At 41.6% G+C, this 17912-nt stretch overlaps 1 protein-coding gene across 1 annotated transcript; it reads left to right on the top strand.

The window, feature by feature from the left end:
• Window positions 1-2323: 2323 nt before the first annotated feature.
• Window positions 2324-9751, top strand: LOC113020655 (immunoglobulin lambda-1 light chain-like). Its single transcript, XM_026164814.1, has 6 exons — window positions 2324-2479; window positions 2563-2896; window positions 3293-3314; window position 3928; window positions 6848-7083; window positions 9587-9751. The coding sequence occupies exons 1-6, from the start codon at window positions 2392-2394 to the stop codon at window positions 9671-9673; spliced, it is 768 nt and encodes a 255-aa protein (XP_026020599.1). The 5' UTR covers window positions 2324-2391; the 3' UTR covers window positions 9674-9751.
• Window positions 9752-17912: the final 8161 nt, after the last annotated feature.

Raw genomic sequence — 17912 nt, forward strand, 5'->3', positions numbered from 1 at the left:
TTTACTGGCAATGTTTCAATTCATATCATTGTTTTATTCAGAGACAGTTAGCTGAATACTGTTTGATTTTAGCCTAAACATAACTTATTTACTGTAAAGCAGCACTAAGTAGAGTTCAGTTATGAAACTTAAGCCTTTCTGCATCTTTCTACTGTCATTTGCTGTTTTGCTTTAAACATTTAAACCATTATATATAACCAGTAGGTAAGTCTGTCTCATTCCAGATGTAGCTTTTTTACAAACAGTATTTTTATTTTTTAGTTATCTATAAACTGTATTCTTCATTTTCTGCTATTTATTCTGTTAGTTATTTAGATGTTCCCACTGTCATGGCATCATTAACTTTAATAGCTGCACAGTGACTCAGAGGAAAGCACTCCAAGGGATCTTTAACACCGCCCAAAAGATCACTGGCTGCCCTCTCCCCACACTGGAAGATCTACACAACATCAGCTGTCTTAAAAAAGTCCAAAACATCATAAAAGATACCTCACATCCTGGCCACTCCCTGTTTGAACTGTTGCCCTCAGGCAGACGGTACAGAGCAATCAGTGTAAGGACTTATAGACTCAAACACAGCTTTTATCCAACTGCAATAACACATCTGAATGCTACAAAAAAAAAAAGTTCATCACGCCACTCTTGTATTAATCTATGCACTGACTGTTGGTCTTCCTTGGTCTCTTGTGTTCTGGGGGCCTCTGGATGTCTGGAGTTTTGATCTCCTCCATACCTGCTTCATGCCCTGGAGGACGGGGCTGTGGCCCCCCCCACACCCTCTAGCAGATTATTACAAGAAGGAACCTTTTAAAAAACAAAAAACAAGCGCGTCCATGCTCACAGGTGTACACACGGGTGATCACACCCACAAACTACACCCTTTTTGGCTCCTACCTCAGGGCACACTGTGTTCTGTTGGTCTTGTGTGCTGCACAGTGGTGTTTAGTGTTTGGTATTTGCTGTCGTATTCCCATATATCATTGTGATGTTGTTTATTCTATTACTCTTGTTCTCTTCTGCTTGTTTTCTTTTTTCTTTCTCAGCAGGTGATCCAGGTGATTGATATATGCATTTTTTTTCTTCTCTGCCCGTTCTGTTGGTTTTTGTCTTTTGCCCTTCTCCCCCGTCCCTCTTCTCAGCTGTTTCTCTTTCCCTCTTTCTTTCTCCCCTTCTTTCCCCCAGTCAAGTCTGTCCCGTATTCAGTAAGTGAAAATAAAAGAAACAATAAAAGGTGAATCAAATGGACCATTACGGCAAGGCTGGGATGGTCAATTTGGTAAAGTAAATCCGTTGGGCATCTTTCTTTGCCTTTAGACAACAATTCTGATGGCAAAAGAGCCAAACAGGACAGGCAAAAAAAAAAAAAAAAATCTATGCACTGACTGAAGCATGTATGTGGGAATGTATGTAAATGTTTGCTGATGCTTCTTATAAGCACTTTAAGTATTCAAAGTATTTTATTTATTGAATTTTATTGTTTTATTTATATTTTGATATTGTTAGGGATGATGCACTGATCGGGGACCATTTTTAATTTTGTTGTACCTGTGACAATGACAATAAAGATTCTGATCTGATCTGAATAATGACACATTAATATAATATATTATCTATAGATATCTAACAAGGACATAATTGAATGAAAACAAAACACAGGGCACAAGACCCAGGACCATGACACATGAAGGCAATCCATTTCTTCCACTTTTGTGAAAAGTCGCCTAGACCTTTGCAAGAAGGTCATCCTCTTATAAAGATTTCCCTTTATATTCCAGTTCTTTGTTTTAGTTTTTATTTTATTTTTTGTAACCAAACAATGAGCAATATTTAGCATGAATACAGTATTGATCTTTTTTTAATCACAACAGCCTCTTGAATTACTCCAAAATACAGCACCATGGTCTCTACAGGGATTTCACAGTCTATAGCTTTTTTCTTTGAGTAAGACTTGTATTGTTCCAAAATATTATGATTTTATTACATTTCCAGAGGTTTTGTGAGTGGGTGGCATTTATGTGACCAGACTGTCTCTTGACTTTGTAACTTATACATTCATTTTAAGGTGTAACAAAAACACAAATTCGATTTTTTCGAAGTAAATTCTCTTCAATTATTTCACATTGTGTGTCACCCACATAGCAGATCAATCCTCCTTTGATATTTGTATGTCTAGTTCTTTTTCCCATTTTGTTTTAATATCAGTATTATTCCCTTTGTGCTTCTGGAGGCCTTGGTATACTTTTCTCCATTATTCTTTTTTAATGTTTCAATTGAAATATATACATCATGTTGTTAATAAAAAATAAATGAAGAAAAAAGAAAATAAATATTGTGATGATGTAATAGGGTGAAAGGAGGAGACACAGCTCCTCCTCCTGTTAGTTGTATTAAATGGCTCCTCCAGCACCTTTTCTTCAGTTCTTAGTTCACATCGACATCATGCTGGCAACTCTCTGTGGTCTCATCACTGCTCTAACATGTAAAGACTTTGACTTATATTGCACACATATATACTAATGTCGGTGTGTTTCTCTTGACTCTGTGTCTTCATGTTGTTTGCAGGTGTGAGTGGTGTGACGGTGGTGACACAGAAACCTGTTGTATCAGTGAGGAAAGGAGAGACAGCCACGATGGACTGTAACCTGGGGACTGTTACTGACAGTGCTGCTCGTTGGTACAAACAGATTCCAGGAGGAGTTCCTCAGTTTGTGCTCTATTTTTATCATAGCAATAGTTCTCCACGCTATGGCTCTGGGTTCTCCTCTCCAAAATTCACATCCACTCATCAGTCAAGATCAGATTATCGTTTGATCATCAGCAATGTGGAGGAGGGAGACTCTGCAGTCTATTACTGTCAGACATGGGACAGCTCTGTTAATGTGCACATAGTATCACAGTGATTTACACTGTGACAAAAACCTCCACACAGACACTTCTGCTTTTTGATGGTCTTTTTATAAAAGACACACCCAACAAACTCAGTGTAATCCCACCACCTTCAAATAGCGTTTTTTTTGTTTTTTTGTTTTTTTTTTTGCTAGCTGCAAAATTAAGAGATTAGAGAAGAATCTCTGATGGAGCTCTTCAGTATGCACACAGTTTTTCAGTGGGGACAGGCAGATGTTAATTAACAGTTAAAAGCAGGACACTCAGCAATGTGTTACTGTGAAACATGGAGAGACATTAGGGAGGACAAAAAAACAAAAACAAAAACAAAACTAAGTGACACCACAGCTTTTGTGGAATCTGAACATATTACATTCCCAAACACCCAGTGTGGAATAAAACACAGACATACCGAAATGAATGTGACAGTTTACACCTAAAATGTTTTAGGTAATATAATTTGGTCAGTCCTAGCTCCCTTGAATGGTAGCAGAAAACTACTCACTTTTTGTTTAAAATAATAATAATAATAATAATAATAATAATAATAGTAGTAGTAGTGAAAAAAAGAATATATAAACAATCAAAAATGATGGATGATTAAGAAGAAAGGAAGGTAACCAATGAAACACAAACAAATACCAACAGCTCCTCCTCCCATTAGTTGTGTTAAATAGCTGTCACGGTCTGGCTGGGGCAGGCCGTATGTGTTGCAGAGGAGGACTCAAGCGCAGACCGAAACGTGGTGTGGATTAACAAAACAAGCCGTTTAATGAGACTAGTAATGAGGGTACAAAATAATAGGGCATCGTTGAAAACTAAACAATAACCTAAACTGGGTGAACTAATAACAAAACATGAAAAACCTTAACCATAGTGAACTGACATGGGTACCTGGAGATGAGACATGGATGAGCAGACGACCTGACAAAGAATGGCTGAGAGCACACAGACTAAATGGACACAGGAGGATAATGAGGGAAGTGGCAACACATGGGGAACCAGCTGACACACATGAACATAACGACGTGACAATGGGAGAGTAAAACTGAACACGATGAACACAGACACACCAGACCTCTTCACAATAAGACAGGAAACACAGTGAGATATAAACATGACAACCTGGACTGACAACATATGCCACAGACATAAAATACATGAAAGCAGGGGAGACTTAACATAGTGGGGACTTTCCTGCTCAACCACCTCTAGGGTTTATGGGGAATGCACTGAAATGAGAAAACATCCAGTGATCAGCAGTTCTTTGGTGAAAATACCTTGCTGAGGTCAGAGAAGACTGACCATATTACTTTGAGCTGATAGAAATGTAAAAGAAACTCAAATAACCACTCAATACAAGCAAGCTATGCAGAAGAGTATCTTTGAAAGCACAACACATCTGACCTTGAAGCTGATGGGCTACAGGAACAGAAGACTACACCTGTCAGCTAGGAACAGGAAACTGGGGCTATAATTTACACTGTTTCACCAACATTAAACAACAGAAGACTGAAAAACACTGAACTCGAATGACTGCAGTAACCAGATCTCAGTCCAGTAGAACAACCTTGAAACATGCTTGAAAAGGAAATTTGGAAGAGCAGCTGTGACAAAAGAGTGTCTCATTAATATGCAGCTAATCAAAAACAATGTTATAGTGACTATAGATCATAGTGAGATAATCTTCTTTTAAATTTAGTGTGTATTAATCAGAAACACATTCATGAGGCTTTTTCTAATCAATATTTGAAATATCTGACCTGTGAATGTAAGCTTTTTTTGTTGAAACTCTTCCCTGTGATTTTCTCTATACCCAGTGTCTTCAGGAGCTTTCATATCTCTTCTCTTCTAGATGCATTTCTGTTAACATCACTTGAATGTTGTTCAGAATGACCTAATCCTATTTTCTAAATGGTTTTTACTAGTGCTCAGAAACCACCAAGCGAACGTGAGAGAAAATGAGAGTACAATTAAATATAAAATGATAAAGTTAACAGTAGATTTTCTTTTGCTGATCTAAATCCAGATACTTTCAAGAAATATAACAACACAATATTTTAATCTTATTTTATCTTTACAAACACCAAGTGCTATGTACAAATGTGCAGGGGTAGGGGCTCCGGGGAATCCAGGGGGAAAAGACGGGGTTAATCACACTCTCTCCTATTCAGTGACACACTGCCGTTTTTCCAGCCTCACTTCACTCGCTCACGAATCACTCCACAGGAAGACAGGGATGTTCCAGGAGGTCTATTTACAAGAGAACACAAATTAGCACAAAGGCAAGGAACACACGAGAGCGATGAATATTCTTTGAGCCAGGGCAATGCTGACTTATGCTCTCTGATATTCTTTGATGTGGAGATAATAGATCTATCAAGAACACTATGTAACCCACCACTTTCAGATAAAGTGTTATTAAACACTGGATTGCGCCTTCTTTGATTCTTTTAACATTCATTATTAAAACTATAAAGAGCAAAGCACTGAAATATGTGTCGTGGTTCTGTGTCTTGGACCCAGGATTCTGAATTTTCTGGGTTTTTATGTCATGGTCCTGGGCCATGTTGGCCCAGTATTCTTAGTTTTTGTGTGTTTGTATTACCTGTGATCTGCCTTTCCAGCAATAAAGCTGTGCTCTCTGAGTTTATTCCCCGTGTCCCCGTGAGTGTACGTTTGGGTCCTCTCCTGCCTGCCACACAGTCGAATCATGACATTTATGATTGTTTTTTATTTTTATTTTGATGATGATATTTATCTTTCACTAGTTAGTCTTGAGTTTATGAATTCATTGTTCCTGAGTTCCCTTGTGTTCTGAGTTTAGTTTGTAGTTCCCCATCTGTGTTTATGTCATTTTCTTTCCGTGTCATTATCTCTCTCTCTCTTTCTCTCCCTTTGTGTTTCTCTCTCACTGTGTCCCTTGCCTTCTTGCTAAATGTCTCAGTCGCGTCTGTGTTCATCTCCATTTTCTGTTCCCATGTTCTCCTCATTATGGTTCATCCTTAGTCTCCCCAGTCAGTCGTGCACTTCCCTTTCTGTCTTTCCTCTCTTCTATTTTCAAGCAGAAGTCTCCATGTCTGGGTCTCAGTCTGCGTGCCACGTCCTGTTTTATTTTGATGGCCCCTTGCTTCCGCTGTGATGTTATGTTTAATTTGTTCCTGCTTTGCTTCCATTTTCTTTATCACACCTTTGTGTATATATTGTGTCGGTCCTCCCTTGTGCCTCATTCTGACTGTGTCTCAGTAGTTTTTCAAGTTTAGGTTATTTTTGTATTCTAGTGTTCAGCCCAAAATAAATGGCTCATTTTCTGTTTCCAAGTTTCCTGTTTCGCTGTGTTGTCTGTGCATGGGTCCACACCTCGCCTCACACGATCTGCACCCACAGATCTTGACAATATGGACATCTCACTCATTCACATTTAGACAAAATATCAGATAAACCAAACATAAAATAGTATATGTTGATGGAAGTGATGTTTAAGTAACAGAAATTGTATAAATACTACTCTCAAATCTTATAACTGTTACATCCCCACTGCGATAAATTAACACTGATCAGATTACACAAATCCTTTGTACTGTCAGGGTTCCTGGGTCGTTGACCCAGCAAATGTTCAAAATTATTTTGAAGTGATTATAACCTGGCTGTACAGTTTTCTTTGAAATGAAAGAAAATAATTCACATTAGCTGACATGTTATGCAGAAACCTGTAGAATTAAATCCAAGATGTTTACATGAAAAGTGAACCAGTAGCTAGTCATATTTTTGGGAAAAATGTAAAAAGAAATTCAAATGATATGTTGGATTATTGTTTTCTATATATTTTTGCAAGTCATATCAGAATTATATTCTTCTAATTTCATAACAAATGTTATGTTTATTCCATATAATTTCCTCCTTTCTTTTCATTTTTTTGTTTTTGTTTTTTGTTTTCTGAACATCTTTCATGTATTTTCAGGCTCCAGCCTCCCTCCTCCTGTCCTGACAGTCTTCCCTCCGTCCAGTGCTGAGCTCCGGTCCAACACAGCTTCTCTGGTCTGTCTGTCCAGTCAGTCTGTGCCTTTTGCAGATGTGAGCTGGTTGGCTGGTGGGAGTCCAGTGAGCAGTGAGATCTCTACCAGCACTGCTGTTCAGAGACCAGACCAGACTTACCAAATCAGCAGCTCTCTGACCATCCAGACATCAGAATGGAACATGGATTTTTTTTTTTTTTTTTTTAAATGACATCAGAAACAGCAGTATGCGACATTACGTGATGGCAGAGCTTCAGTTCATCCTTTGTCATTTTTTTTTTTTTTCCTTTTCCCTTTTTCTTTTAATAAATAGGACAGGGGGAATGAATGAGAGAAAGAGGGGGAGAGAAAGAAAGAAAACCAAAGGGGAGAAGAGACGGTGAGAAGGGGGGGGAAGAGAGAGAAAAAAAAAAAAAAAAAAAAAAAAAAAAAAACTCCTGGGTCACCTGTATGGAGAAAAAAAACAAAAAACAAAAAAAAAACAAACAGAGGAGACAGCAAACAACAAAGAGCAACATAATAATAGAGAAAACAAAGCACCATCACAATAAACTAGCTAGTCATAGATATCAATAGTTACTAAATAATAAACGATATTGTGCAGCACGCAAGATAGACAGCGCACAGTGTGCTTTGAGGCAGCAGCCAAGAAAGCTTTAGTCCGCGTCTGTGAATACCCATGTGTGCATACCTGTGTGGATCAGCATGCTTGCATTCCAAAGGTTTCTCCATGTAATGATCTGCTAGGGAGTGTGGGGGGGCCACAGCCCCGTCCTCCAGGGTGTGAAGCGGGTATGGAGGAGATCAAAACTCCAGACATCCAGAGGCCCCCAGAACACAAGAGACCATGGAAGACCAACAGAGGGGCAGCCGCGCCACTGTTCCAGTAAGAGCTGAGGAGAGTCCCAGATGAGGGCTCGCCCAGCAGCCGCGGAGCAGAAGTCAGGGGGAGTTGCAGTGACGCGCCCGTGAGCTCCGCCGGCCCCCAGCTGTGCCTGAGTGACCGAGCCCCAGGCCGAGAGGCCGGGGGCACCCCACCTCCAAAGGGGCCCGAGCGAGCCCCAGGCCCTAGGCCCCGACAAGCGGCCGCCAAGGAGTGAGCCGGTGTGTACCCGGACGCCCACCCCCAGACACAAAGAACCACCAACACACCGACACCTGAGGGAGTCCGCCACCGGCAGGGGAAGTGGTGGTGGGTGGAGATAGGCCTCCAAACCTTGGAGGGCCTGAGGTGTCCCCAGAGAGGTGGCGTCTGATACCCAACCTGACATATAGACACAGACATACAGGCACACACAGACACAAACATCCATTCCCACCCTCATGCTCTCATATGCACTCACTCCACACTCAACCAACGTGGAGACAGACATAAAGAGACGCTGTACACACGATCACACTCCCCAAGCGTACTCTACAAACCGGGTCTAGGTACCCTTGCCCCTGGAGGGGGGAATTGCACCCAGACCCAGGTGGTGTTACCCTTTTCCCTGCGGTGGGGAGAGGCAGACCACCCCGACTCCGCAGCAGCAGGGAGGCCCCACACCCCAGACCGCAGTCGGACGGCCAACTCCTCCTACTAGCCCTCCCGCTCCAGCAGGCCGCAGAGAATGGGGGTGGGAGAAGACTCCAAACCTCATTGTAGTGTTGATGCATATGTGTTCTAAGGTGCAATTAAAACCCAGGAAGGCATGGAGCTACCTGCCAAGGAGCAGCAGGTAAGCGCATAGTCCCTCCTGCTAGCCCTCAATGACTAAGTGGGCAACGACGTCAGGGGTGAGGTATACACCCTGATGGTACTTTGGACTCCGTGTATCGTGCCCACCCCCAAGATCCTATATGTATGTGTAATGAGAGTGTGAATAATGTGAATGTCTAAGTTGTGGGATAAAATTGAGGCAGAGGCAGCCAGAAGGGGACAGAGGGGGGGGGGGGGGGGGGGTAGCCTCCTCTGCACCCTGGTGACATACCCCCACTCCAAGGCTCTGCATGTGTGGGTGGTTGTGGAGGAGCGGGAAGAGGGAGGCAGCTGGAGATGGGGAGGGAAGGAAGGGAGGGGCAGGTAACCCCTCCCTGGGGCCAGCTCCCCCGCTGACCCCAGTAGGCACTCCCACCCTTCGCGACCCGCCAGGGAAAGGGGGCCCAGGCCCATCAGACCGGGGCCCAGTGCAGTAGCGCCCCCCGGCTCCACAGAGCCCTGGACAGTCCACCCAACCCCACCACAGAGAAAACTGCACCCACCCCACCATCCACTCATCTTCCAGACTACATAAGACGGTAAACGCCCAGGCTGAGATCTTCCTCCACCTCTCCTGTATCTCCCCCTCCTGCAGAGAGTTCCTGAAGAGAAGAAAGCTCCTGCAAGATGTGACCATCCCCCCCACCAGTTGAAGAGCCCCCCAGGCGGCTCGACGCACCGGCGGCACCCTGCTCCAGGGCCGGGCCCCCATGCACCCACCCGCCCACAACCCCGGCAACACACCAACCAGGACCCAAGCCCCCGAGGCCCGGCCCGGGCCCCAGCCCAGAGACGGGGCGCCCCCAGAACCTCACGCCCATCCCGGACCCACCCAGGGGCAGCCAGGTTGCCAGGTCAGTAACCCACGTCCGTCAGCACAGACCCTCCCCTAGCCCCGCTGCACGCAGCCGCGAGGAAAAAAAAAAAGAAAAAAAAAGAATGGAACATGGATAAGGTTTATACATGTAAAGTGTCTTTGGGCTCACAGACTTCAGAGAAAACCATCAAGAAGTCAGAATGTCCCACTGAATAGTCGAGGACCAGAATGTGCATTTAAAATCTGCTTCTTTACTGCTTGTGCTGTTTGCTCATTACAGTCTTTACATGTTAGAAATCAAAATAATGCAAAAGGTTTAAGTCATGTATTCATTAGCTGGTTTTTAACAAGTATTTTCAGGAATTCATATTTTGCATTAAATTAATAAAAACATTGGTTTAAAGAAATGTGTTTTCTTCTCAGTAAATAAGAAAATGTGTCACTGTTTTGTTAGTAACATAAATTTAAGATGACTGAAATAAACTATTACATTTTAGAGAGGAGCACATAAAGGAAAAAAACCACTCAAAAGAACACAATTTTTAAACGTGTTTTCATAGTTAAAACATAAATATATTCTGAAATACACGCTATGTAATATTTGTACACTAGAGAGCATCACATAATAGTAAGTAATAGTAGTAATAAGGAATTGTCTGAGTAAGAGAGAGGGCAAGTGCCACTGGTTTAAAATGTTGGTTGTAAACTTGAACTAAAATCTAAACACTCAATGAAGCATCACCTCTCAAATCCTCCCTCTTATCTCACCGAGGACGCACCTGCAGGTCTTAGTATCTCATTTATAATCTCACATAAATGAAGAAGTATCAACTCTGTGTAAAATAAAATGGATCTGATGTTTACTGGAAATGTTTCAGTTACTATCATTTGATTATTCACAGACAGCTGAATACTGCTTCATTTTTGTCCAAACATAACTTTCTTTACTGTTAAGGAACACTAAAGGGGGTGTAGTTATAAAACTAAACTAAACTAAACCTTTTTTGCTGTCATGTGCTGGTTTGCTTTGAACGTTTAAATCATTAAATATAACCAGTAGGTAACTCTGTCTTATTCAGTATGAGAAGAGACGGACCAGCCCATAAGGAAATAAACACAGAAAGAGGAAAACAAAGCTGTGATGATGATGATGATGTAACAGAATGAAAGCAGAAGACATCATGAAAAGCTTATATACACAATGGACGGGGGGGGGAGGCTTCATTCAAAGCTCCTCTTCCTTGTTAGATGTGTTAAATAGCTTCTCCAGCAGCTTCTCTCCAGTCAGTTCTTAGCCCACACCGACATCATGCTGGTGACTCTCTGTGCTCTCATCACTGCTCTAACATGTAAACACTCTGACTTATATTGCACACATATATAAAGATGTCTGTGTGTTTGTCTTGACATGCCTTCTTGTTGTTTGCAGGTGTGAGTGGTGTGACGGTGGTGACACAGAAACCTGTTTTGTCAGTGAGGAAAGGAGAGACAGCCACGATGGACTGTAACCTGGGGACTTCTACTGATGGTGCACGTTGGTATAAACAGATTCCAGGAGGGGTTCCTCAGTTTGTGCTAAACTTTTATCATGGATGGAGTTCTCCAAAATATGGATCTGGGTTCTCCTCTCCAAAATTCACTTCTACTTATCAGTCAAGATCAGATTTTCGTTTAATCATCAGCAGTGCAAATGAGGGAGACTCTGCAGTCTATTACTGTCACACATGGGATGACTCTGCTAAGGAGCACGTATCACACTGATTTACACTGTGACAAAAACTTCCTCACTGATACTTCTGCTTTTTGAGTGCCTTTAAGAAGCAAAAGACCCTTAAATTTTTATTTATTTTGTTTGTGGAGACCCACCACCTATAGATGCTATTTTTTTTTTTATTAAAAAAATTCATTAATGCAACTACAAAAAAATAAAAATAAAAAAATTGCAAGATTCCAGAATATATAGTTCTTGTTCAGTCACTAGACTTCAAATCAGCATCAGCATCCACACCAAGCTATCCAACATACAACATATAGTGTTATATTTTAAAAGGTTGATAGACACTACCTTAATAGTATTATTCTCCTACAGCAATAAATGTGACCATAATGAGATTACACAACTCTTGATCAGTGTTTCATCATAAAATAGATGAAGATAGAGGAGGGTGGCGCAGGTGACTGTAGGTAAGTAGGAGTTTAACAGGTTTAGCTTACTTGCAGGTGGGAGGCAAGAAGCTTTGGGGAGGGTAGCCGAGTGAGTCTGGCAGGATGGATGTGTGAGAGCTTTAAGGTTCAAACCTTGAGATTCCAGGAATCCAGGAGTGACGGCTGGCAGGAGGACAGACAGGTGAGCCCAGTGAGTAGTAGTGTTTCTCCAGAGAAGGCTTTGTAAACACGTTTGAAGTTCATTACAAGGTGTGGCCGCCGGCCAGGATCCAAGAGAACAAACTTCAGGTGAGATTAACAGAGGCAGAGAAACTAAAGAACACAAGAACACCAGGGAAAATACAAGGCAAAATACATAGCACACACACACCAAGGAGGTCTAGTTATCACCTTAAGGTCCTATCCTATTTAGCCTATCCCAGCTGTCTTAGGGCAAGAGGCAAGGTACACCCTGGATAGGTTACCAGTCTGTTGCAGGGCTAACACATAGACCAACCAATCGCACTCACATTCACTCCCGCATTCACACCTATGGGCAATTTAGTGTTTCCAATTAACCTATCCCCACTAACTGCATGTCTTTGGACTGTGGGAGGAAGTACCGGGGAGAACCCACGCAAACACGCGTAGAATATGTAAACTCCACACAGAAAGACCCTGGCTTGATGGTGGAATTGAACTCAGGACCTTCTTGCTGTGAGGCAACAAAGCTAACACCTGCTGTCCACACAGTTTCTTCAGGTCAACAAGCTGTTCTCAGCTGCAACATAGAGAGATATGACAGGAATTATGTTAACTGGTATAAACAAGTTCCTGGAGGGGTTCCTCAGAATGGTCGAAGTTTTCACTATTCTGGCAGCTCACTTGAATTTGGAACAGGATTCTCCTCTGACGGATTCAACTCTAAATCCTAATCAAACATTGATTCCTAGTTCATAATTAATCAGGAGGAGACAGGAGACTCACAGTCTATTACTGTAAGACATGGGACAGCTCTGCTAACAGTGGAGTATCACAGGGATTCACACTGTGACAAAACCTCCACACTGATACTTCTGCTTTTTAAGACTGAAGACCCTGAAGACCAACACAGAGAGACTGAGGAGGAGCTTCTTCCCGCAGGCGATACGGTCTCTCAATCACACCACCACACAGTACTGACCCACACATGTGGTTCTTACACACACACTGGACTTTCTGGACATTGTTTTCACTTCATTACTTAAATCACGCTGCTGTTATTGTGTATATGCTGCTGTTATTGTGTATATGCTGCTGTTATTGTGTATATATTTATTTATATTTCTTCATACATTCTTATATAGTTCTATATTGTGTATTTTGTTGTACAGTTATTTTATTTTCAACTCTAATTTATATATTTTATCTTATTCTCCCAGTTAAATTTACCCTTCATTCTAATTTGTGTTGTACAGTTATTTCATTTTTAACCTTAATTTATATTTTATTCCTTCCTAGTTAAATTTACCCTTTTTAATTTTTCATATTTATTTCCTATCTTATTCATAGCCTTTCCTTTTTTGTTTTCTTTAGGTCACGAGCAGTTGTCCAAGCATTTCACTACATATCGTACTGTGTATGACTGTGTACGTGACAAATAAAATTTGAATTTGAATTTGACTCTTTCACAACCTGGTAAAAGACACCTCTAACAAACAAACCTTCAAATAGTGTGTTATTTGTTTGTTCATTTTTTTTTAATATTTATCATTGAAATCATGAACAAAGCAAACTGGGGAAAATCCATATTCATCCATCCATCCATTCGCTTCCGCTTATCCTTTTCAGGGTCGCGGGGGGCGCTGGAGCCTATCCCAGCTGTCAGCCAATAACTACTCATATGCAAAATCATATACAAAAAGCAGACCTACATTGTATGCATGTACGTATAAGTAATATAAATTTAGACACCAGACTCAACTCTTAAATAGTTATAAACATAGATTCAGCATCATTAAATGTAAGAAAAGAAGAAAATGTGTGACGTGTGACGATAAGGACATTTGCATTTGAACTAAAATTGTTCAAGGAACTGCCTGTAATGGTTCAAGTCTCTGATGGAGCTGATGGAGAGTTTTTAAATGAGGACAATTCACTTTACTTTGTAACAGGATTCTCATCAGCCTGACTAAATTCTACATCATCATTAGATGTGGATTTAGAGTTAAAAGGAGGAGGGTAAGCATTGTACTGCACTGAAACATAGACTCTATTGAGTAGAACATAAGACAATCATGAATACTGAGACAAAAAACAAACAAAACACACTGAGTGACACTACAGCTTTTATGAATTCTGAAGAGTTAACATTTCCAACCATTAATTGTAGAACAAAACAAATGAATATAAAAATGAATTTGAGTGTCTAAAACCAAAATGTTTTAGTAAACTGTTGGGGGAAAACTCTGTAAAAGACCCAGGAGAAATAAAGACACAATGAGACAAAGTTACTTTCTTTATCAAACGTGTACACGGGTGAGCTGCTAAGAACAACTCACACCATGCACAGTGGCTTGGTAATTTTTATAGGAAAGACAGTGAGAACAGGATAAGAAAATACAAAACAAATAAAATAAACAACTCCATATGTGGCGCTAGTCTCGTCAGCAGAGAGCTGGGAGAAGGCTGTGAGAGATAAAACAATCTAAAACAATATGTCCCAAAACAGTATGTCTTTGCTGAGAAAGTCTAAAAAGATAATTCTAAACTAATCTAACCATAGGCAAAGGGCAGACAAAAGGCATCTTTGTACATTTAAAAGAAGGTAAAGAAACATAGAATCATTTTTCCTGTAACATTCCCTCCTGTTTTAACTTATTTTAAATGTATACAACAATTGTCTATGAAGGTTATTTATTAAGTATCTTAGGCAATTTTTAATTTCCAAAATCTTCAAAATGTCAGCATAGCAGAAATGGCAGTCATTTGGTCTAAAGAATAAAACAAAAGAAAATAATAAAAAGAAAAACATAGTAAATGAAAATCATAGTAAATGAAATAACAAGTGGAATAAACAAGAAAAAATAATAAAACTACAAAAAATAAAGGATAAAAACCTTATATTTTAAAACGAAAACTTACAAAAAATAAAAGGATGAAAAGTAAAATGAAAACTTTATATTTAAAAATGATGAAAACCTAATATGTAAAATGAAAACTTCAAAAAATACAAGGATGAAAACCTTATATTTTAAAATGATGCAAACCTTAAATTGAAAACTTTATATGTAAAATAATGAAAACTTCATATTTAAAATGAAAACTTTATGTTTAAAACTGAAGACTTCAAAAAAAAAATAAGAGTATGAAAACGTTATAAAAATGAAAAACTTTATGTTTAAAAGTCAAGACTTCAAAAAAATAAAAGCATGAAAACTTGCATAACCTACTAATGTGTTAATCAGTGCGTGATCACTTGACAAGTCATTTTTAATCACCACGTCATTTATTAGCAGCTAGTACAAGTTCTCCTCTAACAGAATTGCAACGGGATGTTGTTCTTCTTCAGGCACGGCAACATAAGCAGTCATTGTAGTTGTTATCATCTGTGAAATCATTACTCTTAGGCATGGCAACACACACAACACTAATATGAGCAGTGCTATCATGATGAGACCTAGAAGGAAAAATGGCTTTGCTACAGCAGCCAGCCATGAACCGCCGAACAGCCAGTCCAGCCAGCTTTGTGCTGTAGCTGCTCCAGGTGTGTGTTCAGTGACATATTTTTGCAGAGCGGTCAAATTCTGCAAAGCTTCATAAATGTCTCCTCCAGTTTCGTATCCATCAGGGATAAAAGTGCAACATGTTTCCCCGATCAGCTTGCAAACTCCTCCTTGTGATGCTGTTAGCAGGTCTAGTGTCAGTCTGTTCTGCAGCACCATCGTTCTGATGGCCTGCTGTTCTCCTGCTAAGGCAGTTCCCAGGGTCTTAGTCAAGTTGATGTGTCGTAGCAGAGCATATCGGTTGATTTCCACATGATCCCGCACCTCGGCAACTCCAATGCCGGGGATCAAGCTCTGTAAGAATTTCACTCCACCTCCCCAGATGCGAAACTCTCCCGGCACTCCAGTGTCCACAGTAATGCCGAAAGAATTGGGGGAGGCGATGTCCACTTCACGTCTCTGCCGGCTGCTTGGATGATGTGCAACACTTTGCATGAAGAAAACGTGATCTGATAATTCCACCAGGGCGCACAGACCTCCCCAACCTTCAGGGAGTGACAGATAAGCCTTGTTGCCACATAGGAAGTACCAGTCAGCCAAAACTCTGGTTCCTCTGCTGCTGGGTGCCGTCCGTGCACATCCTGTCTGGTACTGAGTCTTTGTTTGTAGTGGCATTCGGTAGCTGTAGTCGGAGCGACAGTTTAGGCCCATCAGCGTCGTGTTACTGGCACAGGTGGCGTTGATTGAACAGGTCATACACTTCCTCTCGTTCCTTGGTGGGCAGAAAGTGTATATGTGCTTACATAGGTGAGTAGGCAGCTCCCCCACTGCCCGCGATCCATTGTTCATCACACATACTGGCAGTTGTGATGCGTTCAGTTTGTTCAGTAGAATTACATCAGGCAGTGGGTCTGAGACTTGGGGCCAGGTCAGTAGGTATGTCTGTCCGGAACAGTTCACATTTGTGAGTGATGATGACCTCCAGGTTGCTTTCGCTGGGATGCTGTAGTTGGCTTTGGACCAAAGAGTACCGTAGCCTGGATGTGTTGCCAGGCCCAACAGGCACCAACTGCGATCTTCAGGTATGCTGTACGGCCACAGGCCAGACGTCTGCGAGGATAGGGGCATATGGGTACATGCATAGCAGTCAGTTTTGTTATTCAAGTGAGCTGTAGTGTTCATAAACTGCCACCAGAAGTTAGTGGCGTATCCATGGGGAAACTTGGTGTACTTTCCTTTGTCATACAGTGTCTGCCTTTTCTCCACATAGCGTGACTTGTTGTCCCTCACGGAAGCAAAGGTGAGGAGCCCGGCCATGGTCAGGGCCGCTGCAGTTGATAAGAGCCACCACCTCATGACGACGGAACACACCCTCCTGTCGCGAGTAGACCCCCCGGCCAGGAAAGCTGACCCCTCCACCGGGCGAGATCACAACAAGCGGGCAAGCCTGCCGTCAGCTGTGTTTAGATGGCTTCACTGACTCGCCTGCAGTGACTCTGATGGATCCAGGATGGTCGTTCCGCAATTTTGCAAGCGGTCGGTGTAGTGAGGAGGACTTGGTATGGCCCCTCCCACCTGGGTGTGCTCCAGTTTTTCCTTTGGAGCACCTTGATCAGAACCCAGTCACCGGGCTTTAGTCTGCAAGACACTGGAGAAACATCATCAGGTTGTTGATTATGTACAATGATCTCTTTGTTTTCTAACAGCTTAGACATCCATTCTGCTAATGTGTTTTCTCTGATTGCTTTGTCTATTGGTTGACTGGTAATAGGCAGTGGAAACGGCCTGCCATGAATGATTTCAAATGGAGTTAGTTTATGGGAGCCTTGCGTTAAGCGCATCCACATTTTCACTAAACCCAAACATTCAGGCCACGGCCTTCCTGTTTCTGCCATGCATTTCCTGAGCCTTTGTTTTATAGTGCCGTTAGTTCTCTCTACAAGGCCTGCGCTCTGAGGGTGATAAGCACAGTGGTGTTTTATGCTGAAACTGAGTGCTTCAGAGACCTTAGTGATGACATCATTTACAAAATGAGTGCCGTTGTCTGACCGTATCAAAGCTGGGATGCCATATGTGGGTATGAAGTGATTGCACAGGCACTTTGCTACTGAAATTGCATCTGCCTTTTTCACTGGATAGATTTCCGGCCACTTTGAGAACACGTCTATAACCACTAGGGCGTATTTTGACCCTTGACATTCGCTTAGTTCAATAAAATCCATATGAATTGTGTGAAAAGGATGAGGCGGAGTTGGAAAACGGCCTCTTTGTGGTCGCAGGTTACCCTGAGCATTATATTTTTGACACGTCATGCACGTTCTGACAAATTGTTTTGCTGAAGTTTCAAAATTTACAGTGTAAAAATGAGTGTTGACAATACAGGTCATTCCCCCCGATGACAAATGCGTACAGCCATGAGTCACTAATGCCGCCATCTTGTGGAGCGATTTTGGCAACACTGGCTTGCCATAACACATCATTAAATCGTTTGTCAGAACTGCACCGTGTTTTAGCCATTTTGCCTGCTCTGCTGTGCTTGCTGCTTTTTGTTCACTTTGCAACACATCCAGTGGAATCTGATGTGTGTTTACTGCCATCAATGTCAT

This window comes from Astatotilapia calliptera, chromosome 4 (assembly GCF_900246225.1).
Source record: "Astatotilapia calliptera chromosome 4, fAstCal1.2, whole genome shotgun sequence".
NCBI lineage: Eukaryota > Metazoa > Chordata > Actinopteri > Cichliformes > Cichlidae > Astatotilapia > Astatotilapia calliptera.